The 26,548-nt window shown below is 33.4% G+C and overlaps 1 protein-coding gene across 4 annotated transcripts in view; it reads left to right on the top strand.

Moving 5' to 3' along the window:
- PCB (Pyruvate carboxylase) overlaps positions 1-26,548 on the top strand; it is a 175,683-nt gene that overhangs the window by 127,259 nt on the left and 21,876 nt on the right. For all 4 annotated transcript variants that reach the window (XM_081771970.1, XM_081771972.1, XM_081771973.1 and 1 more), the window contains exons 5-12: positions 1,355-1,500; positions 3,072-3,296; positions 3,574-3,737; positions 5,174-5,336; positions 16,367-16,549; positions 19,810-20,044; positions 21,355-21,736; positions 24,189-24,429. In XM_081771970.1, coding sequence (XP_081628096.1) covers positions 1,355-1,500; positions 3,072-3,296; positions 3,574-3,737; positions 5,174-5,336; positions 16,367-16,549; positions 19,810-20,044; positions 21,355-21,736; positions 24,189-24,429 — 1,739 coding nt within the window. The remainder of the gene's footprint in view (positions 1-1,354; positions 1,501-3,071; positions 3,297-3,573; positions 3,738-5,173; positions 5,337-16,366; positions 16,550-19,809; positions 20,045-21,354; positions 21,737-24,188; positions 24,430-26,548) is intronic.

Here is a 26,548-nt window from a genome sequence, read left to right as displayed (position 1 = left end):
TAAATGGAGAGAAAAATTGCATGATATAGGATAAAAGGATTGAAAAAATAAAATTAATGAAGAAATTAAATAATAATAATAATTTAAAAATCAGAAAATAAAAAAAATATAAATGACTATTTTAAATTTTGTACCATCTGTTCATAGTCTTCTTATCTTGTATTTTGTTAATATTCGTTAAACCATAAAAAGAGTACATCTGATCTTCATGTGGCAGATTACAAATATAGACTAGCTTCACAATAAAGTTCCTATTTTTTCTAGGCATCAGCTTCTGGCGTGGGAGACCCAGGTTTGATACCCGGTGGGAGCTCATGTGGTTCGGATCCCACGTTAAGCTGTAGGTCTACGTCTCATATAGCCTCGCAGCTGAACGGGACGTTAAACTCAAAATCAAATCAAATCAAATCTAGGCGTCAGCTTCGCAATAAATTTACGTATGAAATAAATGAGAACCCGTATCTATTATTAACAAATAAACTTTTGGTAACTATTTTCATACTGTTGATGTGTTAAAATTGACTAAGGAAATTCATTACATACGCGTTTCTATAATACTTTGTATTTTGACAACAATCCTCTGCACATTGACAATACATAGAATAGCAATGTCTTATGTATAAAAAAAAAAAAAAAAAGGATTATAACAATAAACAAAGTAAAGCTCTATGAATTCCTTTCTATGATTGTTATGCACAATATTTGATTAAAATGTCATTGGCAATGTGGTAACTTCTACAAAGCAAATAGACGTATAACTGAGGGTGTACAACAGGATACAGGGTGTAATTACTTAATTGCGTAATGGAATGTATATCAATCAATCAAACACCCATATGATAATTGAACACAAACGTTTCAGCGACAAAATTGTCATCCTCAGTGCATGTTCCTTAAGAAAGTACGTTGCTTTTAGGACTACATTATTATGATTAGTTTGCTCCTTTGTAGAAACAATGTTAATTGGTCTCGAATTACTGCTATTAAATTTCCTTTTTAAGAGAGGATATCACACGTTTTTAACCAGGAAATTTAACAGCAGGAATTCATATTATTTCTACAATGGAGGAAACTGATTAGATATGTATTCCTACGAGCAACGTGATTTCTTACAGAACTCAGATTGAACATAAAATAATTGTTATTGAATTATACTTTGTAATATAAGTAATCAGGATAAAAAATATTTTAGGGTTCTTTCATTCAATTGATGATTTTTTGAAGAAAAAAAAAAATGTTATGTCCATTTGTGATTATAAGTTTTATTAATATTCTTGCAGATTTCAAACATTCCTTCGGGAAACTTGTGTTAAATGTTAATTACTGTTAAATATAATATTTATTAAATTTTTAGGAGTTCCTATCGTTCCTGGCACTCCTGGTCCAGTAACAGATCCAAAAGAAGCCGTCGAATTTTGCCTTAAACATGGACTTCCAGTAATATTTAAAGCAGCATATGGTGGAGGTGGGCGTGGTATGAGGGTTGTGAGAAAAATGGAGGTTAGTTATAAGTTTGCACTTCCATAATTACTAATGTCAATTACTAATATTTCGGAGTTTGTAATGAGTTAAAACCATGAGCAGGTAGCAGAGAAAGGTACAGATATTTTATTATTATATATTTGCACTGTAAGGTGCGAAATATATAGATCCTTCCTGTGCATTTAAGAAAAGCTTATGATGTTATTTATTTTATTTTCGCACATCATTTTCCTGTAGACTTATTCAGTGCTGTTATGTTCCTACATAACTGCTAAACTAAAATTCTGTCATAGTTATATCCCTAAAAAACAACATATGATACATCGTAATATTATTTTTAGAAACCATCTTATAAACATAATGCGTTACACGCAAGCACTATACCTGCTTATTTATGACTTGATGTGATCAAGAATTTCGAGTTCATTGTTCACTGCTGAGTAATTTGTCATTTTATCAGTTATGGCGTCTTACAAAAGAAATTAATTTCTTTAACGAGCAATCAATAGCTCGGAAAGCACATAAAAATTAAAAAAAAAAATAAAAATAAATAATAATAATAATAATAATCTTGTCATATAATTTGTTTGTGTAATATTGTTGTAAATCCAAGGTTGTAATATTTGCTGTTTTCGTTGCTCTAAAGTTTACTAGAAGAAATACCATATTCATTAAAAAAATAGTTTTAGTTAGGTGCAGCAGTGTATAATATTATCCTTCTCTTCCCCTCACTTGTACTAGAAGAAAAAAAGAAAAAAGAGGGAAAATCACCTTTCATTTTATTACTTCGTGAATTTCAAAATGGAGAGGCTTTTTAAGAGGTCAGTTACGTAGAAACAATTGTATTTTATTTAAATAAATAACTGAGGTTAGTGCTTATTTTTAATGTATAAACATGACTCCTATAGCGTCCATTTATATGACGAAGTTGTGGTTATAAAAGTTGTTGTGGTTTAGCTGTTTACATAAATTCTCTTACTTTTAGTATTCCACAGTAAGGTTGACATGTTATTTCATGTAGAACTTTGGATATTATAGTTTTCAATTTGTACATAACAAATCCAAAAATAGGTTAGCGTACGCGCCTTTGGCGTGGGAGACCCGAGTTCGATTTCCGGCGGGAGCTCATGTGGGTCAGATCCCACGTCTCATATAGCCTCGCTACTAAAAAGGGACGTTAAATTGCAAACCAAAAAGAAATCCAAAAATAATATATATACATACATACATAGATACGTACACACACTATATAATGTGAGTGTGAGTGTGTATGTATGTTTGTTTGTTTTTATGTAATTGCATAATACTGTATTTTCAAATTGCCTCTGAATTATCCTCAGTTGTTCGTTCTTTTAGTATTAATTTACCTATAATCGAAATGTAATAACTCCCAAGGTATAGTCAAAATATGTGATTCTTTCTGTTGTGGAATATAACAAAACATGATTTGTCATTATAAGAATTTGTCTTTGTAATGTGCTCATTCTTTGTGTATTGAATTACACCAATGTTATATAACATGTACGTACTATGTGCCAGAAGCTTGAATTCAAAATATCTAACATTATTATTGGTGCTTCTATTTGTAGGAAGTAGAAGAAATGTTTAGTTTAGCTAGCAGAGAAGCTGAGGCAGCTTTCGGTAATGGAGCAATGTTTATTGAGAAATTCGTAGAACGTCCACGGCACATAGAAGTTCAGTTGCTTGGAGATAGAGCAGGAAATGTGATCCATTTATACGAGCGTGACTGCTCAGTTCAGCGACGACACCAAAAAGTAGTGGAACTTGCACCAGCACCAAATCTCGATCCTAAGGTATGTTTCATACATGCGTAGTAGTCGATATTGGTATCCTTTCCGAAATAAGAGTAAAGATAACTGAAAAGCTATAGTTCAAAACCGCCCACAAAAATAGTGTAAAACAGTGATTGTTACAAAATTAAATACAAATTCAATGTGGTTGCCGTATTGTTTCTAATGTAAGGACATATATGTACCAATAGTTTTTCGCTTACTAATGTTCCCTTTATTTTATTATTTATTTGTTTACAAGGAGAATCTGATCCTTTCATTTTCTTTATTTTTGTTTCAGATTCGTGATAGAATGACTGAGTGTGCAGTGAAGTTAGCAAAACATGTCGGTTATGAAAATGCGGGTACGGTTGAATTTCTGTTAGACGAATCAGGGAATTTCTATTTCATTGAAGTAAATGCTAGACTGCAAGTAGAACACACGGTGACGGAGGAAATAACAGGGTATGTTCAAGGTTTTTGGTATATTAAGATTGTTTTTTCCATAGGAATCCATACAGTATAAACCAACATCCTTATTACATACTTCAAATTCGAAATTACTTGCAAAAGTGGATAAATTTTCAGTGTAATTGTTCTTCGTAGGCAAGATATTTTTTTTTTTATTATTATTTTTATTTTTATTTTTAATGATACATAATCAAGTTACGTTGATTGCATTTTAGCTAGAATTATTCTTGTTCTTCTTGTTGAAATTCCAGAATTATCAAAGGAAAAGGTTTTTCTTATTTAGGAGTTAATATTTATAATTACGTAATTCTATAGTTTGAAACAACCTGAAATCTCAAGGAGAAACCCCAGAAGATTTACCGGTTTTCTTTAGACTCAAGGAATCCGACGGTGGTATTTGCAATAGACACATTCTGGTTAACTTTGACTTTCCCTGTGTTATTCTGATGTGAGAACGTTACTTTCTAAATCTGACATAAGTAAAGAGCAGTGTTGTGTCTAACAAGGTACATTCGCGAAGTGTCCCCTCGGGATTCGTGTAAAATTGGTTCAAATGTAAAGTTCTCTGTGGCCAAATGTGCATTATACTAATTTTAGCGGCCCATACCGGTAATTTGCATATTTATGGGCCTTTATATATCCGGAATTCAATCATACACTATTACAGCGCTCGGACACAAAATTGCTTTTAGTTTCTTTAGATGTAACTGGACATTGAATGTGGGCATATACAAAATAAATTGAATCAAGTACTGCTTCTCTGACACATGTTACCCATCCCGGCCTCCGTCTTGGATCCACCATATTAGATTCAACTTTCAGTTTTTCAAATGGGAATAAGTGCAAGTGATACATCAAATTGATGTACAATTTTCTCGGAAATTTATTGATGTAGTGAGTTTTACCGTAGCTTGTACCGTTTGGAAGGTATTGCATGTTAAATCCCTCCAGGCACTTCGCGAATAGACATTACAGAGTAATATAAGGTCAATAAGTATTTTAGAAAAATGCTATTTAATCTAGCAAACATCGAAATGCGGCATTTGTGTAGTAGGCATTTAGTGCGTTATCTTGTATCTTGTATTTGAGTACTTTGTCTGCTATTTCTATTTGTTTCTTAGGCTACACAAAATATTCGTATTATTGTTGCTATAACTGATAGGTAGGTGAATGAATATTCAAGTACTTCCATTTGTCAAGTTCCTTATGTTTTGGTTTTGTATGTTTCGTATGGCATAAATCACTGAGTTCAAGTAGATTACTTGTAATTTCTGATATAATGATAAATTAATCTGATGTAAATAATTTCTAAAGCAGCATTTTTTGCCTTCTGACATCAATTTTCCGTTTCTATGGCTCTTGCCTCCGTTATTAGTCACTCATTTATCATAACCTATTGCAGACATACTCAAGGTCTTCACATCTTGCAGCATTGATTTGGTTCAATCCCAAATTCGGATTGCCGAAGGAATGACTTTACCTGAACTTGGTATGGATCAGAGCAAGATTCACATCCAAGGTAGCGCCATTCAGTGTCGAGTAACAACAGAGGACCCAGCCAAAAACTTTCAACCTGACACTGGAAGAATAGAGGTATGAGTTAAGTCGTTAGTCAGATTAAAAGCCTTGCATGTTGGGTAACTGTGGTGCAATTAACGTTATTAGTATATTATTGTGTGATATCAGTTTTCGTAAGTCAAATGTTCCAGATATTTGTAAGTGATATGTTCGAGTACTTTATTCATCAGAAAATTTATACACGATGTTGTAAATAAACATTAATATACCTTTATTATTGGAAAACAATGAAATCATCTTTATGTTAAACTTTATTATTTAAGTATCAGGTGTTATAAAAATAGCGACCGCGGACAACAGGTCAAAATAAAGCCAAAATTCCATATAATGGTATACCTTCAGTGTAGAAAATTTGGCGATATGGCAAAGTCGTAGAGTAATGAAACGGAACACACACCTACGAATCCATCAAATAGTTACATCGATTCTTTCCAAGATGGCAGTGAAAAGCAGGTAGACGTTGATACTAACCCCATGTATCAGCATCGGTGAAAGTTATGTAAATGAAAAAAATTAACACAGCTCATGTTGTCACAGATTGCTAAAGATGTGACTTTTCTTGGAGCATGATATTTGTACCATGTTAATAAATGAAGTTAATATCAACGTTTAGCGGATTTCTGTCATGCTGCTAATGCTTCAAAGTTTGTTTACGATGTTTCCATATCATCAATTTAATCTAAGCTTAATAATAAATAAATCTATGATTAATGGAAAGTAAAATTTACTGCCCGTTGTCCAGGTTTCATAGTCTGAATACGTCATGCCCATAGGAATTTCGTGTGCTTCTTGTAGGGTGAATCTTGATGGTTCTTCTGAATATAAACATAAACGTTCGTATTGCATGTCTAACCATGCAATGCATTGAAGGTAAATTTTTAAAAAAATCTTACGGAGGACATACGGAGAGGCGGATATGTCTACATCCAAAGGAAAAATGTTTAATAATTTTATTAAAATATTATATTACATTTTTTTTAATTGTACAAGTACTTTATTTTCATGGCTAATTAAAAATTCTGGATAGAAACGCTCCTTGTACTTGCATATGGGTTAGATTTAACGAAGCAAAGACCATCTGGAGTAAGGAACTATAGAAGTTCCACTATTTAGAATTTAAAACGTTACTTTTGAGTGTAAGATATTTATGTGCAAGATACATTCTAATCTCAGTAAATCTGTTAATACAAGTGTTTGAAGTTAATGCATGAAAGCTTATTGTTGTAGGTCTTAATGGGCAATAAATAGTTTATTGGTTATTTGAATGATACAAAGTGCGAATACACCGCTATAAATTTCTGAAATTTTGTTAAGTCGCTGAAATTCTTGTACCGAAGATACCTCTTTGGATTAAAATACGAGATTCACTTCATTTCACAGAAATGTTATCGAAATGAATGGTGTAATACGGTTTTGCAGTGCAGTATGACCAACTAAGGGATTCACAGTTATACTGCATCGCACTTTTACACAAAAGTAATGTTGGAAATTTGAGTGGCATGCAAATTTTTGTAGGCTCACCAATATTTTGTAGGCTGTGTATGTATATATAATAAATAGTATCATTTAAGTAATCAATATCACGCATGGTTCTGTCTCCTTTCAAACAACATGCGCAGTGTGGATAGAACTAGTGCGTGAGTTTTCTAGAGGAACTTCAGTTTAGTTTCTTTCTGTCTTTGTCGTTCCATTAGTTACCATTTGACGTTAGCTTATTAGTCAGGAAGATAGACCTGAAAACTAAATTAATCACAAATAAAACTGGCTTTTCTCTTCTGATTTCCTGATTTAGTGGCCCCACCTAGCTCTGATAGGTTTATGTGCTTGAGTCTGCATTCGGGAAGAATTCCCGTACCCCACACAGAGACGATGGTGACCTAACCTGACATATGTTAATAGAGAGTAGGATCTAAGGCTGTTTTCTTTGTCTCATTTTGGGCTGATCTCCAAATTTAGTAAACGACAATTATAGTTATTAGATTTGCCTGAGAACTACTTAACCACATAAACAGCCATGCAATTATCCCAGAAATAAGTGAGCAATATTCTCAGTTTAAATTGTTGAAATAGGATGTGAATATCACATACACGAAATACATATTAGCAACTTACTTATGTATCGAATATTTTACCTACGACAATATGTGTAGTAAAAGAACGTACCGTGCAATATTAATAAATGAGATCAGTAACTGAGCATAAACTTTTATACATTTAAGGTACAAATATAACGTGTAGAATTTAGTTTCAGGTTTATGAAAACTAACTCGATCGCTAGATAGCAGCACATCCGAGAAGTTTTGCGGGTAGTTCGAGATTGCTGTGCGTTGATTTGCAGACCGTATACTCTACGAACTTTGGAAAGTTTATCGAACGGAATTTCAGATACTTGATCAGACTGTGCATCAACACAATTTCCTTCAGTAAAAACTGAAATGAAGAGCGATAGCGAACAGACCAACATCGTACATCAAACTCAACCGCCGATTGTATCACGATATCTTGTAAGCTGGTAAGGGTGCCAAATTCGTTACTACAAACCTGAAATGACATTTTGTATCATTAGGTTAAAAGGATACCCCATCCCGTATACAATGGTAGGTGAATTTGAAATGGAAGTGTCACCATTGATCTCAGCAACTGTGAAAACTATGGATTTGACACTAATATTGGTCATTTTGGATTATTTTTACATCTGAGTATCTAACCCCCCCGATGACCCCTGACCCGCATCCCAATGGGGTGAATTTTGGAAGTTAATGGGATCGGAATTTAACCATTGATCTCAGCAACTGCGGAAATTATAAATTCGACACTAATATCGGTCATTTTCTACTACTTTTACATGTCCCGGTATACGCCCCTCCCCCCTCCCCTGAGACCCATCTGGTTCGAGTTTTGTTTCCAATCTTAGAGAACTACTAAATCTTCTTCTTTTGTGTGTGTGTGTGTGTGTGTGTGATTCTTGTTTTCGTAAATCGTTACTGTAGCTACACGTAGAAGTACATCCCACAGAACACATGATTTTACAGTTTGTCGGCAGCACTCATTTATTTATGTGAACGTTGTTACTGGGGTTTACCCAACTCCGAAAATATAAAATAGGAAATATAATATTACAACGTGACCTGAAGTATTACTCACTTCTTTCCAAAGTTGTATTCTCTACCTTTTTAAAATTGTCTTTAATACTTTTTTCTCCTACTTTATCCATTGCTTGTTCCTGTCACTTGCTACTTCTCTGTTTCGCCCGATTGATTTTTATCCATTCTTTTCCATACACTTCGAATGTTTCTAATAATTTTTCAACACTTTCTCACAGTGATCCTGCTTCTGTCTCATACAGTACATGTTCCGTACGCTAACGATATAATGCTGAAAAAATATCCGTTCTTTCTCTTACGTAGTTAGTATTGTTATAAGGTGTCTTCTGCAAGTTACACTTAGATCGTTTTGCTGTTATTGTTGTATTACTTGATATATAATTTCATAGTTTGTAAAATCATTTTTTTAAAACGTTAAAAAATTACTGCAGAAAGCTCTGTGGAAGCTTCATAGTACGTAGTTTGAATGGCACAGTCTTGTTGAATGAATATTACAAATTTATGAGAATACCGAAGCGATACAAGTTTTTGCAATCGGTAGCAAAAGAAATTAGTAACTAGTACATGTTCCGTACTGATTCTGGAATGAAGAAATGCGACAGTGAGTGTTTTAAACGAAAATTGTAATTTATCTGTACAGTTTCAAAAGCTGCTCATATTGGCTGATTCGTACCTGAACTAGTAATAGAAACCGTGTATGAAGTGAATATATACATTATTCTTACCGACCACATGGACACTATCTGACATAGTTCTACAAAGATCCATTAAATATATGCTAAGATATAACTTATGATTGTGCTTACACGCTCAGGAATTTTAAAAATAATTTCACTCACGTTAAATTTTGATTCCTGAAAATTCGTTAATACTAAGCTTTCGGCTGACCCCTGGAGTCTCCTAAACGGAGGAGTATATAGATAGATATAAGATTGGATAAAAGAAATAAAAATATGAAAAAAATCTAAAGAAATGGACTGATCGGGAAAGAGCAGTGAAACTATATAGATGCTTCAAAAAATCCAAAACTTATTATGGTTAAGGATTTGTTAATAAAGAAGTGAGTAACGGTAATAAAAAACATCCAGTATTGGCTCAAGAACAAAATTATTGACATGAGTTGAAAACATTTGTTGCTTCAACACATAATACACAACATACATGAACCCACCAGTTCACTATGTGCCGCACTACTATTGACATATAAGCGGTAGTAATTAATTAGTAAGGCGTCTCGTCACTGTTCTTTTCCGGTCAGTTTCTTCTATATTGTTTTAATTTCTTTTACTCCTGTTTTTATCCTACGTAAGCAAGGCTCCAGAGGAGAGCCGACAGCTTGGAAGTTTAAGGAATTTTCAGGAAAGAATTTGTAGTAAATGAAATGATTGTAACTATGAAGTTTTCCTTGGAATGTTTGGTCTTCACGTATACTAGGTAGGTAGAGACCAAACATTACATGGAGAAATTACTAAAAAATTTGACAGGTGAATAAATATTTTGTCATTTCTACATACAATACTACTAGATTTCAATCTATGTAGTGCATATGTAGGTAACAACTTCAGTGCTAAGAACAACTTCGTAGTGCTAAGGTAGTTGTAAGAACAACTTCGTATTTATGTAGAAGTTTGCATCCCAGTATGTCTTTGGTAGACCTTAGTATAATTGTCAGATGTGATAAATGAAGGAAATATCTGATATTATCACATCAATTTCTTAATAGGTGCTAAATTAATTAAATGCAAATAGAAAAAGATCATGACTGGACAGAGAATCAAACCCTGGTCTCCATCTTACTGTGTTAATGCGTTAACAACTTTAAAATCATGACTGGTTAGAGAAGCAAACCCAAATCTCCAGCTTACTGTGTCAATGCGTTAGCTTACCACTTTGTATTAGAGCCTTCTACAGAAGAAATTATTTACTGGCATAGTACGCATTTTATAATCATACCCTATTTTATCTTGTGTTGTATTATCTAATATACTCTGAACTACATTCATACAAAAGATCACAAAACAGAATATACAAGAGATACAATATTCTCATTATAATTCTTTTAACTGGTTAGTCTTTCCTGTTGAACTTGTTTTAAAGAGTATTTTATTTTGTGTATCAGCAATATTAAACACAACGCACACTACAGTACGTACACAGTAGCGTAACGCAAAAATGTCGGCCCCCGCAGGATTATTTTTGTCCCCCCTTCTCATGCTCATTAACTTTCCACTATATTATGCCCCTGTAGAAGACAATGGTTCATAAATCATAATTAACATAGTGACCATGGATTACAATTAAAATTAAGCATGCTGAATATCGAAGTTCATTTGAAGCGGTGTAATCAACTACCATTTTTTTTCTGCAAATATTTCGATTATATTACTTACGTCTATTATATTACTTACGTATATTGCTCTTGTTTTCTCACATTCAACACTTAAAATACTGAGACTGGTCAACCGTTCCTGAGACATGGAACTGCGTAAATAGTGCTTTATCAGTTTTATTTTTGAAAAAGATCTCTCCGCTGCAGAAACACTCATTGGTAAAGTCAGAAATAAAAAAGCTGTGCATACACCGGAAATGCTAGAAGCCAAAGTAAAGTTATCTATTAATAGGAGATACGTTAGTTCCCGAATTGTTGTTTTCAACTTTATTTCATTGTGTAATACCAATTTGAAATCGCAACAATGTAAGTTATAAAGGTTCTGAAGTGAATGTAGTAATAGGGATACGTATTCCTTTTGCTTAAATTTTTGCGCCAAAAAGATATATTTTCAGCACATTGTACAGTCGGCAGCAAAATTATTTTTCCATAATCCTCGAGTGCTAAGATGATTTTTTAAACTAATATTACTAAAATGGACAATTTTTTCATCCATACTATTTTAACTTTTCAGCAGTATTATTCAGGAAAATGAGTATTCCGTATTCAGCTCACTTTTTTGTTGCTTATAGTTTTTGACATTTTCTTCGTGGTGGGCTTCCAAACTCTGAGGGCCCTCCCGCACTGCAGGACCTGCGGGCCCCTCAGTTACGCCACTGTACGTACAACACATTACTATACGTAACACAGATATCTTTAAATTAAAAGTTTTGCTTAACGAAGGGCTATTTTCTTTATGTGTATGTGTGTCTTGGAATCTAGATATGAAGATAGGTGTTTTCCTATCATTTAACTGTTAACCACAGTAGTTAATGTACCCCTGAAGAGCCATACACTCTAACATCTTGAAGTCGGTAAACAGTGGTTGACACATCGGCATGGTAAGCCAGAGACCCGATTGCGATTCTCAGTCCAGTCATGCAATTTCTTATTCTTCGCTAATGTCAGATAATCTTTATACAGTCAGCAACAAAAAATATACGTATATTCAGCTCGTATATAGTTTTAGCAGGTTGATATATGTATATTTTCTTGTTGCTGATATATATAATATTTGTTTGTTGCTGTTCAAAAAATAAATATTCGCCTCATATATAATTTTATTCACAAGAAAGATGACAAAACTGATTGAAATAATTATCGCTTCTTCTCTTTCCTCAACACCGTATAAAATCCTTTCAAACGTTATGTTAGCAAGATTGACCCCATTTACAGATAAAATTATTGGAGATTATGCGTTGCGAATTTAGGCAAGATCTATCAAGTACCAACCAAATATTTAGCATTCGCTAGATACGCGAAAAGAAGTGGGGATACAATACCTCGGTACACCAATTATTTATTGATTTCGTAAAGGCCCAGACTCAGTTAGGAGGAAAACGTTGTATAACAGTTTTGCTGAGTTTGATGTACCGAGAAAGTTAGATGTCTTTAAATGAACCAAAGGTAAAGTCCAAGTAGGTAAATACCTTTCTACAAGTTTCCACTTCGAGAACGGCCTGAAACAAGGAGATGCGTTGTCGCCATTATTATTTAGTTTTGTTCTGAAATACGCTATAAGGAAAATCAAAGATAGCAACCAGGGTCTAGAGCTGAATGATACTCACCCACGTTATGGCTCATGCTTATGTTGTGTGAGGTTTTAATAAATGCCTAAAGGAACATGAGTTTAGAAGTAAATGTAGATAAAATGCTCAGTACATGGAAATTCGCCGTGGTCGTAATTTATAAATACATTAAAATATAAAATAATACTTTCAGCAAAATGGATTCTTTCAAATATCTAGGTCTTGATGGTATTTGAGAGTAAAAACCTGAGGCGAATGTTTGGGTCTAAGAGGGACGGGAATGGGAAACGAAGGAAACTTCCTAACGAAATACTGTATAATTTATATCGTTTATCTAACATTGTTAGGGTCATTAAGTCTAGGAGGCTCAGGTGGGAAGATCATATAGCCAGAATGGAAGAAAACAGAAACGCTTTCAAAATTAAAATTGGAATCCCATCGGAAAAAGTCCATTAGGAAGACTTAGGCGTAAATGAGAGGACAATATTAAGATAGATCACGCAGAAATAGGAATACGAACTAGAAACTGAATCAGTTGGTTAATGACAAAAGTCAATGGAGAGCTTTTGTGAGTGTGCCATAGAACCTCTGAGTTCCTTAGGCCTTAGGTTAATTAGTTTTATGGTTTTATTATTAGCTTAGAAACGAATAAGCCAATTTGAGTAAGTTTTGGAACATTTTCTTTACGTCGAAAAAAATTGCTCCATTTATTCAATAAAATAATAATAATAATAATAATAATAATAATAATAATAATAATAATAATAATAATAATAATAATAATAATAATAATAATAATAATAATAATAATAATAATTTCATTCGCTGGCAACAGGACAAACCTATGCAAAGTACATATATGAGAATCATTTTGAGGTCGAAAACGAGATAAATTAATGCTCTTCAATATTTACTAGCACATATTTCTTAAGAGACAAATCTTTTCCCATATATTCGGTAGAATCGGCAGTATATAGGTTAAGGAAAACTTTGTAGAACTGAATGTCGTATATGTACCAGAACTTACTGGCCTAAAAACGCAGTGTTAACGTTAATTTCTTGCAAGGGTTAATTTCTTGCAGATCAGGTTTTAATAATTGAGGGAGGAAAAAGTACTTGAGTGAGAATTAATTTCAGACTACAAAAAAGATGTTTTATCATAAAATACAACAAAATATCAGTAGCAAGAGTACAATGACACAAATGTAATGTAATGTTGACAATGTAATTGAATTGATACAAATTCGTCATAATAGGTTTGCATCGAAGATGATAATTTTGTTTCTCGTTCATATTTAAAATGAATCTCAAATAACATTTAGTATATTTTGGATGAATTTTCTTTGTTGGTGTTCAGTTCTGTGTACGTATTTGTGTCATAGTAAGTGTTTTATTGTATTTACCTTTCGTAAGAAATGAAAAATAATGTTTGCTGTGTGTCGTTTGTGTCTGCATGAATGTGGTAAATGTGTACGCAACTATAATTTTTGTGTAAGTTCTTAGCAGCGGATCTAGATTAAAGAAGGTATGTAAAATTATTTTTTCGTTGTGTAATTGTTGTCCTTAACGAACTCTGAAGCAGCACTTCTTTACACTAAAACAGCTCATAAAGACATTTGTTTATTTTCTGTTACCCATTTGCTTCCCTTTTTTCTTTTTACTATTTCACCCTCTTTTTTCTTCACTTCTATATTTATCCTCGATCCTTCATTTATTTATTTGTACCTTTCTCCACAATTCCCGCCGTTATTTTCCTTTTCTTTCAGATGGGAGAGTGTGCTGCTTCAAACATTAACTTTATTTTTGTGTAGTTGTTTCTTCATGGAGATAAATAAAGGTAAGTATAATTGTTTCTTTATTGTAATTTTTAGTTTCTTTGTATCTAATGTAGAATTTTACATAATGAAACTGATAAATTTGAATTAATGGTCATGTAATTTCGTTTCATTACTATCAAGGCACACTCAATGAATGTAAATGTGATACAGCTTCTTGACTTATAAGTACTTACACATTGCAGTTTTCTTTTGTTTTTCGTGCAAAACCCCTTGTTATATATAATAATCTAAGTAAATGTACACGGTACAATAATCTTAGTCCGCTGTAATCCTTATGTCATTTTAAGATGATTTTTATGTTCCGATTTTTACAGTTTTTACGTTGCTTCAAAAAAATTAACGTTCCCCCTTCTCTGAATAGTTATAAAGTTAAATTTTCTCGTTCGTCTATGTTGCTGAATCATTTATACTTTTCAGCTTGATTTTCGCTGTTTGTTTCTGTTAATTTATTCCCTAAACCTTCGGTTGAAATAGATAATAGATTTGAAATAGATATAACCCATGTAAGTTAGACAACTTAGAACAAAACAGCATACAGATAAGAAAAAAACAATAAAGTGAAAATAAATAATTTATTTTGAATATTCGAATCATTTTGATATATAAAACAATAAAGGCTTACGTACTTACTCATGTTTGGATTCCTCTGGCTATAATTACAATGCGTGGCCGTATAGCCGTATGGCCGCCGATATTACTCATATATAATATTCAGTAAAATTGTTTTTACTTTAATCACATGGAACTACATAAGATTCTTGTCACTTGGGATACAAATCTCAAGACGTGATGGCGTTCGCGGTTTAACCCTTTTTCTGTCACTGAGAATTGAGAATAACTATTTATAATGTGAATAAAGTTAACAAATATCTGTAAAATAAATAAATAAATAAATAAATAAATAAATAATACTTTTATTTTATGCTTTAATTCCAGTTCTATTTGATCACGTACTTCACATGTCTAGCAAATCATATTTTGTAGTAAAAAATTTAGTTCTAACATTTGTTTGAAGTAAAGGGTCGAGTACTTAGAGCTAGTATCACGTAGAATGTTATTTTCTTAATATTTTTTGAATAAATAGAACTATTTCAGTACGGTTTAGTCAAATTCAAGACCTGACTATTTTTCTTAGTTTGTTTTTGTAGAATTCTTTCACTACTTGATTTCCGATTCTTTGGGAGCGTATGTTATGGTAATTAAAAAAGGAAGAACATTCAATAAAAATATGAAGAAATAAAAAAAAAAGAATAAACTCACTCGTAACGAAGCGGCGATAATACACTTTGTCTAATCGAGTACTTGTTTTCAGTTGGTGCATATGTTCTTTTTTAATTTATGAATGATATTATTCTGTGCCTTATGTTTAACCATTTTAACCAAGGCCCAGAAAAAGAGCCGAAGTCTATATATTGCAGTGAATAAGGGATAAATGATATTTTGGCATCTTAATGAAATTAATGAGCGTGCTATCATTCTAGTTGAATAAAGATAATGGCGATTGCATCAATCTAATCTGGAAATCTAATAGTTAAAATAATTTTATGAACTTTCTGAGAATGGCATAGTAAATACTACAAGTCTGATATATTTCGGGAAATAGTCAATGCCAATTTTCAGGGTCAGAACAAACAGATACAAAGGAATATTAAAAATTCATATGAATTTAAAAAGGCTCATGTTGAACACTAACATCGTGTTGGACGAGACGTTATAAGTTGCTCGTGTATTTCAAGTAAGTTTTTAATATATTTTTTATCACCCCTTATAACCCTATGTAATTGTTAGTTAAAAAAAAATGCCTCCTAGTCGCCAATAAATCGTGTATTTTCATTCACTCGAAAATAAAATTTTATTACACATACGCAACTTTCGATTGTAACTATAGTTTATTATTATTATTATTATTCCTTTAAAGTTGTATTTGATTCCGCGACATTGGTGTGCTTGATCTTTTTGAGTGTATCCCTTTGAAGAAACGTAAACAATAAATCTTCTCATTTATAAATGGCATGATTATTATGATTATTTTAGTTACTGATTATATTTTTTGATTCTTCTCTCTTCAAACGCAGTGATATGCAAATATTAGAATGTCTTCGTATATCTTTTTCATATGACTCATCTTTGTGTTCTTATTTTCTAGGTGTTTCGCAGTGGCGAAGGTATGGGAATACGATTGGATGGTGCATCTGCATTTGCAGGAGCCTACATTTCTCCGTATTATGATTCATTGCTCGTAAAAGTGATAGCCCATTCCAAAGATTTAGAATCGTCCTCCGCGAAAATGAGTCGTGCTCTCAGGGAATTCAGAGTTCGTGGGGTTAAGGTATGTATTCTGAGGTTATATATTAATTCTTTGGATAAAAGTTTGTACAATTCATGAATATGAATTTCATAATGTTTCAAAGCTTCTCTAAGATTTTTTGCACCCCAACCTTTTGTATCATATTACCTTTAACTTCCTCCGCCACTGCTTTCAAGATATGCTCCCTCTTCAGGCTTGGGAACATAGATTTTACATCAATACATCATAAACATAACGTATTTCCCTTTATACATCAAATGGTATCCAGTCTGTCCTTAAGTTCTTTGGAATTTCTAACACTGCTCTCCTTTTCCTCTTTTAACACTTCAGCGATCTTCTTGATCTCCTAGGGCCACGGTGGCTCAGTGGTAGAGCGTTCACCTCGTGCATGGAGGTCCTTGGTTCGACCCCAGATTGCGCCAACTAAACTTTGTGGTGGACAAAGACCGTGTGCATGGGTTTTCTCCCACTTTCTTATTCCACTATTCCATTTATTTCTCACAATCACCCGTCTCCTTTAGCCTAGCCGGCATAACCATAGGACGTAAAACTAGTGGTTCACATAGGTTCCGTCGGCAATCAGGCACTGGCCTCAGTTTTTTACTACTTCCTTGTGTATCTTGGGAAATCCTTTCATCACAGAAATTCTTCCTTGCTCATTCAAACCTGTTCTTTCTTAACCTTCTTTCTCTAAAGAGCAAATTGCCTTTTCTTTTATTCCTTTCCTTCCTTTTATTGCTGGGGCCACGGTGGCTCAGTGGTAGAGCGTTCACCTCTGGTGCTTGGGGTCCCGGGTTCCATCCCAGCTCCCGCCAAGTGAATCTTATGGTGGACAAGCACCGTGTGCGTGGGTTTCCTCGGGGTTCTCCCGTTTCATTCCACCATTTCATTCGTTACTCATCATCACCGTCTCCTTTAGCCTAACCGGCATAATCGTGGGACGTAAAACTCAAAGATTTAATTTTATTTTTTTCTTTTATTGCTATCACTTCATATATTCCATCACATAACATGTCTAATTTTTCTTTGTACCACTGTTTTTTCATCATTACCATAGCAGCCCCTTTATCTGTTTGCTCCACTATTATAACTTTTCTGTTAGACAGTTTCCTAATTGTTCTCTTCTCTTCTCTTTTCCCTCTTGCTTTTTCATGTTCATCTTAACTAGCCATAACCTTTCTCTTAATTTTGTCTCTTTCTCTTTATCCTCACTTGATTGATAACTGTCCTTCTCTATTTTAAATTTATGTCCCAAGCTTAATAACTTCTTTTATTTCTCTGACATTACTACATCATCTATCACTACCATTTACCACTTTCTTGTCAAAATTCTGCCATTATTCTGCCACTCTATATACCTTTCTCTCCTCTCAAGTCTATTACGTACTTTTAACCGAAAACTCATTTCCCATCTGTTCAATTCCTGCATGATAATGTCTCGGTTAAATATCAGCACGGTACTCACTTTTCCCACTAGTTGCAGAACTATGTTGATGAAAGGAACAAAAAACTGAAAGAACGTGTAAAACAACACAAAGTTTATGTAATGTTATAAAAACTGCCATTTACAAGCATGTGATGATCACGGGACTTAACATTAATTGAAGTGTCAGACCAAGAACAAAGGATGTTGGTAAGAAAGTGGAAGGTGGCCAGATTTATTGAAAAAAAACAAGGTTATACCATGAATTGGAATGTAGATCTTAAAATTGATAAATATTGGGGCAAGTTATTAAAAAAACTTAGTTTGTAGCTTGTTTAGGTTCAGTAGGTTTAGTTTGTTATATTAAGGATCAACTCTCTATTGTATTTTACTGACTGATGAAGCCAAAATATTCAGTTAGTTGGCGAAACTGTTACACAATTATTGTTTTTAATTAGAACTTGCGTTGTTCAGAAGACTTGCTTTTGTGAAGTTCTTAAGTAAAGCAAAGCTAACATGAACCAGATAGTTATATACCTGAATTTTTCTCGGATAGAACCAGATTCACCAGAGCTTGCAGCAGTGTCATTTCAGATTTTGCTTATGGGAATGGCAAGATTGTTCACTGATATAGATAAAGTACTGCGTTTTTCATTGGTATATTACCATATTATTGATTAAAATGTGTGTAGCTTGAACTCAGGTGAGGCAATTGCCCCTCTCTGCACTTCCTAAATGACGCCACTGAGAGTAACTGGATATTGAAAAATGTATTAGGACAAAACATCCTAGGAAATAATGTATAAAATATATAAGGCACAATTTGCCTTGAATGAAATAGAAAACAGACAAAGTAGAACACTTGTACAATTATACATTTAGTACACTGATATTTATTTATAGTAATTGTGAAATGCGCTAATACTGTACTTAGAAGGAAACATAAAGATGACAAGTCATATAGTGATAATTCAGGAAAACATTTGTTTTTTTAATCACATTTATTTATCAAGTGGTATGTATATACATACCATTTTAAATTATCATCGAATTTCTACAAGATAGCTTGATGAGAAGTTTTTGCAGTTACGTTCATTGAGAATAAACAATAAAAGTCAAGAAATAATATCCCTGAAAAAAAAAAAAGGTATTAGTTAAGTAACAACAAATGAAATAGCACTGGAGTGTGCGTACATCCCCTTGATAAATAGAGAGTTAAAATACTAAAGTCAGTACGTTGTAAAATCACTCGTGAGAAGAGTACATTGTTTTCTTAACGACAGGGTTTTTCATCTAATTAGTACAAGGCTTAACAAAACGGGTGCAAGTATGCTTAATTTTCAACTGCCAATGATACCAACAATTGAATTGTGCTGTACGAACTGTGACTTTACCGAGTCGTGTGAACAGTAATACAAGCAAGTGTTAATGTTTATTAAAATTGATGAAATCGTAGTACACACTGCATGATTTGATTAACGACAGATGGTGTAAAAACATGTTTTTCGGCATCTCGTGCTAAATAGACCAGAAGCCCATACCTTCAATTATCGTTTGCTATTTTATGACTTACATTTCTTTAAAATTATGGAACTTAAATTGCTGCTTCTGTGCAGACGAAATATTCTATAACTACTTTCTAGAAGTGGTTTGTACAAACTACACTACATATCCTAGCATGTGAGATACATGCGCAGTGCGTACCGTTGAAACTTATGGTGCTTTATGATCCATACCTCTTCTATCTATGCTGTTACTTTGTAGATTTAGCCTATTATTTTATGGATATTTTCACTAAGAATTTTTCTGTTCAAACAGACAAGAGAAAAATGTATTTCTTTCTCTCTTCCTTTTTCAGACAAACATTCCATTTTTGCTCAATGTGCTTGAGAACCAAAAATTTTTGAATGGAACTGTAGACACATGTTTTATTGATGAACATCCTGAGCTATTTTACTTCCAACCAGCTCGAAATAGAGCTCAGAAGCTTCTCAATTATTTAGGGAATACTTTGGTAAATGGTCCATCTACACCGCTTTCAACAGGACTTATGCCAGCAGTGATTGACCCTCAGGTTCCGGAAGTTCCTCCAGGTATGTTAAATAAGTGATAGTTAAAACAAAATATAAGTTAAAAATTGCTATAGTACTAAATCATTCCATTAAGATGTTAGTTTACTCTGAATTGAATTTCACTAAATATTGTCGTTACGTAGGGGATATCGATTTACAAATCGGAGACAGAGTTCCAATGTGTTTTTCATTATTGTATTGATGTAGTAGAAATACAAATGAAAAATGACCCTGTGAATAATCTAAATTCTAAAGGATACTAACAATATTGAACCTGTAAAGTCAGGCGTTTTAAGTCATTTCTATGTATTAAATAAAAGTATTACGTATTTAGATGCAGGTAGGTTGGCAAAACATGGCTGATACTTCTCAATAACAGCAAATTATAGAAAGAAAGAAAAAGGTAGATTAATTAAAAACGTACTTGAAGTCGTGCTGCCTTTCATTTTAACTATTTTGGTGAACAGCTGGATTAATTCAAAGGCTGATGATCGCAAGACATGTCTGTCTCTGGTTCGAATACCACTCAGGTTATCGGTACTATGTATTGTCCCTTCACTGTTGATTTCGTTAGTCATTTCTCACTGGGTTCTCAAAACAGATTCATGGGACTTAAAATTTATTTATTTATGATACAGTACCTAACTCCAACAGGGATGATGTCCTCAATTACAGGAGTGTTTACAACAGTTGATTTACAATGTTAATTTACAATAAAAATACAATATATATAAATGAATATTACAAATTCTTCAGAAAGAAAGAATTCAGATACAAAAGAAATTAGCTGATCCAGAGGAAGGTTTTGAAGTACTATTTCATCTGCTTAGCGTTCTACATTACTACAAGTCTCGTTCATTCTAATGTACTTGCTTTGTTTTAGTTTTCATGTTGTAGTTTTAACCATTTTTATTCCTTTGAAAATGAAATGCTTGACATTTCGAAAATTTGGAACATTTGGAAGATACCTCCTAGAGCATATGAAGTGTTCCGAGTAATAAGGGCGAACTCAGTAAAGCTTTGTTTCCTGAAAATGCATTCCGAAGGGTCAAAATAATCGTCCATTTATTTTGAAACTATATATTCTAAGGGAAAGCGAAATTACTTCCACAAACTATACATATAGGCACGGGGAATGGCTGCCACAGAGGAGTTTGGTGTTACTACTCGATCACCTCGAATGTAATTTTCGAGCGTTCAGATTGCAGGTAGGTTTTTTAATTCGTCCTTACTACCCGGAACGCCTCATATAAGTGATTGAATTCTCCAGTGCAGTTTCAATTCCATGGACTTAATATTATTTCTAGTAATGTTTGGTACTTTATTTACAGGGATTGATCCTCCAAATGGTTTCTGTGATATTCTACGTAAGGATGGCCCTGAGGCGTTTGCTCGTGCTGTGAGAAATCATAAAGGATTACTGTTGATGGATACTACCTACCGTGACGCCCATCAGTCTCTGTTGGCAACACGTGTTAGATCCCATGATTTGTTGAAAATCTCTCCATTTGTAGCACATAATTTCAGTGGTCTCTATAGCTTGGAGAACTGGGGAGGAGCAACCTTCGATGTAGCTATGCGGTTTCTGCATGAGTGCCCATGGGAGAGATTGGAAGAGATGAGAAAACTTATTCCAAACATTCCGTTTCAAATGCTGTTGCGAGGTGCAAATGCTGTAGGATACACAAATTATCCAGATAACGTTGTATACAAGTAAGTATTGTGGAATTGCTCGCATATATATTTTAGGGACCCATTACTACAAAATATCGTCTGATACAAAATATTTTTAAAACATTTTGTGATTTATTTACTTATGGAAGCTATAGGATCTGTATTTATTGTTAGAAAAAAATGTTTCTACCTTGCACCCCAGACATGAGAATCATAACAGTTTCTGTTACATCAGACTTCTCCGACTCTTTTCTCCAATGCATCTTCAGCTGCTACACTGCCCACTAGAACGTGATTTTGAGCTCTGTCTACCCATAAAAGCACATGCTTCAATATGTGATCTTTGATCTTTGCAAGCATGAAAAGAAAGTTAATTCAACCTATAGTTTATGAAAATTATTTTGATGGATGATGTTAGCACTGGGCGACAAGCAAAGAAAGGAAAGCCAGAAATGTTTCACACGTAGAAGTCGGTATTTCCTCTGTAGTTGCGATAGTTACGCTATATAAAATCGTAGAATATATTGTCACTAACAATAATATAACTTGGGAATTTTGTCTTAATTTGTAAGGATGAATGTAGCAGTTTCGTTTTCAAGTTGTTCGTCTATTTTCGAAATCACTTCCAAACAAGTGGCCAAGTGTCAGTACTACGTACATCCTTATAAATTAACTCTCAATAGGCTCCACTGTTATTGTAGTGACAATATATTCTGCGTTCTGACATTTTATAATTATCGCAACTACAGCCTGCTTCCATATATGAAACATATTTCATGCTCATAACTACTTTCCTTGTGATCCAATGCTTAATATCATTAATCAGAATGATTTTCATGTGCGGATTAAGCTAAATTTCTTCATGTTCACAGAAGTTCTATATTGAAGCAAGGTTTTTACGGATGGGCAGAACCTATAACTATGTTTTAGTGGGTAGTGTAATAGTACAGGAGACATGGAAAAAGAACCAGAGAAGTCCTGAAACAGGATGTTATCGTTCTTATGTCCGGGATCAAGGTAGGAGAATTTTTTCTATTTCTGAAATTTAATTCTTAAATAGGGAGAATACCAAACAAAGAGATAAATGGACGGATATTTAAACTAGCTACTTAAGCGCCTCTAATATTTATAGACAATGCCATTTCAACGGCAAACTTCTGTCTTCCTCAGTGAAGACAAGTAAATGTAAGCTGCAAAATACCTTACATTATAGAATGTCTTCTTCATCCTTGGATTAAAAATAGATAGTGGCTCTCCGTTCATGCTTCAATAACCCACATTATGAAATTTGCGATAACTTCGAAAATTATATTTTTTCTTCTTGTAGTTGTAAACTTCATTCTATCTTCATGTTATCTGATGTATGTATTATATATTAAACTAACGAACGTAAAGTTAGTACTCCAATATGAGTTTCTAATGCACAAGCAATAGATTTCTAGCGAAAAGCATCATATAGATAGTCACTATCTTAGACCACACACAAAGCAAGTCTGTACGAGAGTAACGGAAAATTAAATCATTACACAGCCCTCAATATTAGTACCTTTCATTTAAAGTAACTATTTTGAACTCTAAAGTTACCAAATTTTATATAGGTCTAATCTGAACCCATATCAAATATTTATTACTGGGCGAATAAAAGATTGATAATCAATTGCCCGTTGCAGAATATGTCATCGGAAATCCATTTCCAGTGCGCTCACATCCCATAATGCCTTTCCGGCTATAGAAATTGTGAACGTATCCACAGACTAAATATACTGATGATGTGGGTGAGAACTTAAATCTCTTGAAATCACTTAACACTGATAAAAAGGATGTTTGAAATTAATGTCTTACTTTCAATTTTGTTTCTTTCAGTTTATAAGCTGCTACACTTGGAAGATTTTAATGTTATAGTTAGGCGTTGTTTTACCAATTAGTACATAGAATTTTTGTGTGTTCAATAGTTTTTATTTTTTGTCTCATCAGTGCTAAATAACTTGAAGGGATTCAAGTTTTCATCCTTATACTCAGTATGCTTTTAATCAAAGGAAGTAAAATGCAACATTCGATAATGAAAAATATTTTGTATCTTAATTTTTACTCGTCCCCATTTACTGTCGGTGAAAGTATCGTCTATAAGCATTAGTGACACTTAAGTAGGTAAGTGTCTTGATAAATGGGAGAGTTCCTTCTTTGAAAACGCTACATCACATTATTCGCAAATATAATACAAGTTTTGAGTATTAAAAAAAAAAAAAAAAAAAAAAAAAAAAAAAAAAAAACCTTTCGCCATCTTTTCCTTGTGCCTAACGTATGTGAATAACACATAATAAATGTGCAGTGAATTTTGTAATACTAGAATTAAAAGATTCAAAAATTCCTGTATGTCATCTTCTTGGCAAATAGACTTACAACTTGTGATCTTGCTCCCATATTTGGTTCGTACTTGGTGATCCGCATCATTTCCAGTTATTAAATATGTGTTTCTTGTTTCTCCTTTTAGATTCTGTGAAATTGCTGTGCAGTGTGGTATGGATGTATTCAGAGTGTTTGATTCCCTTAACTATCTTCCGAACCTTATTCTTGGTATGGATGCAGCAGGGAAAGCTGGAGGGGTGGTTGAAGCTGCCATATCTTATACAGGAGATGTGTCCGATCCAAATAGAAAAAAATATGATTTGAAGTATTATATGAATCTCGCTGATGAACTGGTCAAAGCAGGAACACATGTTCTCTGCATCAAGGTAGGAATATTTCTTCATATTGTGTGATCTGTGATCTTAATTGTTAGACGGCAGAAAGTTTATATAAAAGGCACTTGTCCTGTTATCTTGTAATTGTTCTTTTCTGCGGATAGTCTGTTGCTGATTAGTTGTTAAGTAAAATCTGCGGACGAAAGAATGTTGTAATTGCATGACCTCTGATATTAGAAAAATAGTATAAGCTGTAACATTATACAAATTATTTCGGTAACATTATACAAATAATTAAAAATAATTTTTAAAGAAATTCAGCTGTACTATAATACTACGACTACATGATTATTAAAGAAAAATACTACCATTAAATGGAATTATACTTCCTAACGGTTTCAGTTGTCTGGATTGTCCTTAATTAAAAGAAGAAACTTAAGAATATATCCAGGTTAATAAATGTATAATAAGCATTTTTAAAGAGAAGCGGAATACTTCAATTTTTGTTGCTCTTTGGGTTCTTATTAAGAGTATTAAGGCTAGTTATGGTCTGTGAGTGTGTGGCTATAGTCATATATTTAGGGGTAACTGCAATGGCTTTATCTGTCGCAGTTATTTAATTCTCAATTTCATAACGTACGAAAATGTTAAATGTTCTGAAATGTTGCACACATTACATCTACGTTCGAAGTTTTAAATTTACCAATGATATAACCTTTGTTCTTTAATCGACTTCGATCACCTGAATCTGACTTTCATCTGATTTTTACGAATAAGTATACGTATATCGTTTGCACTTTTGACACTTCGTGGTTCATTGTCAAAAGAGTAAAGATCTGAATGAATACTCAAGAAATTCTAATAAATATGATAAAAGAGCTTTATTGATTTATTTTTTAATACGAACAGTAACTATTTTCGGACTACTAGCTAATTTGCCGAAATCGAATTCGTAAATTAACGGTACATAAAATATGTTTCTAAAATGACTTGGTTTATATTACAAATTATCGTCTCCTTCCGTTTCCTTGCGAAACACGAGTAAGTAAATGACAAATTATGATGGACTAAATGGATTGTAAATGTATTTGTATAATCGTTTATTCATTGCTATACAATGTCATTATGGCTTCTCGCTACAGCTCAATTCTCTCGAACAAAAGTTCGCGAATCTCACTAAGTGGGATTCAAAGTGGACCAATTTGTTACCGTTCTCGTCTTTTCTGCGGGATCCCAGGTTCGGTTCGTGGTGAGAGTACATGCGGTTCGGATTCCTCATTAAATTGTAACTCCATGCCTCATAAAGCCTGGCGTTAAAGAATGACATTCAGTATCAATCAGTTAAACACAGTATATGTAAATTTTATCAGAAATATCTGGTTTTCATCCCACTTTATTATTTTACCAATTACTTAATCTTATTATTCATTCGCATTTATTATGTGTGTCCGTCTCTGTAAAGATTATGACCGTGGGATGTCTTAAAATTTCCTTTCATTTTTTAAACTAAACGTTAATATTGAATATTGGCTACTCCCATAACTAATAGTTGCTATAGGATTTATATTGAATAATAAACTCAAATATAGAAGATCTTATCTAGTACTCGAAAAATGTTCTTGTGCCCTAGGCGCCACTTCTGAAAACGAGACGTCACAATAATACAAATCCTGTTGGATATAGAAGCATAGATGCTTTGGCCTTAAATTAACCAGATGCCAGAGTCAGTCGCCGTGCGCTCAGAATGTTTCGAGCCCTACCCATACCCCTATCTTCCTCTTTTATTTCCAATTTACCAGCGAATAGCTAAAGATCATTGATAAAGATGTTAGCGAACATCGAAATAGTTTGAAACAATTTCTACTTCCGCGCATACAAGATAACGTCTTTCATATTTGAGTAACGAATGAACAGTTTACGAATGAGAGCAGGACACGAATATTTCGCGGTGTGTGTCTATTCATACATCTTGTCCATCCGCTTTTGCTACCTTTCCAACTGGATCACCTTATTTTACTTATTTATTTATTTGTAAGATTCTGTGGAGTGAAGAACTAATACTCGCACAACATTCTCAACTGCTGTCAGTTTTCTTGTTACTTGTGTTGTACCTTCTGTCTGATCCCCAATTGATCTAGACTGTAATAACATTAAAGCTATTGGAAAATCT

Source organism: Thermobia domestica, chromosome 9, assembly GCF_964235325.1.
Source record: "Thermobia domestica chromosome 9, izTheDome1.hap1.1, whole genome shotgun sequence".
Taxonomy (NCBI): domain Eukaryota; kingdom Metazoa; phylum Arthropoda; class Insecta; order Zygentoma; family Lepismatidae; genus Thermobia; species Thermobia domestica.
The sequence above is the reverse complement of the archived record's forward strand: the minus strand, read 5'-3'. Positions and strand labels throughout refer to the sequence as shown.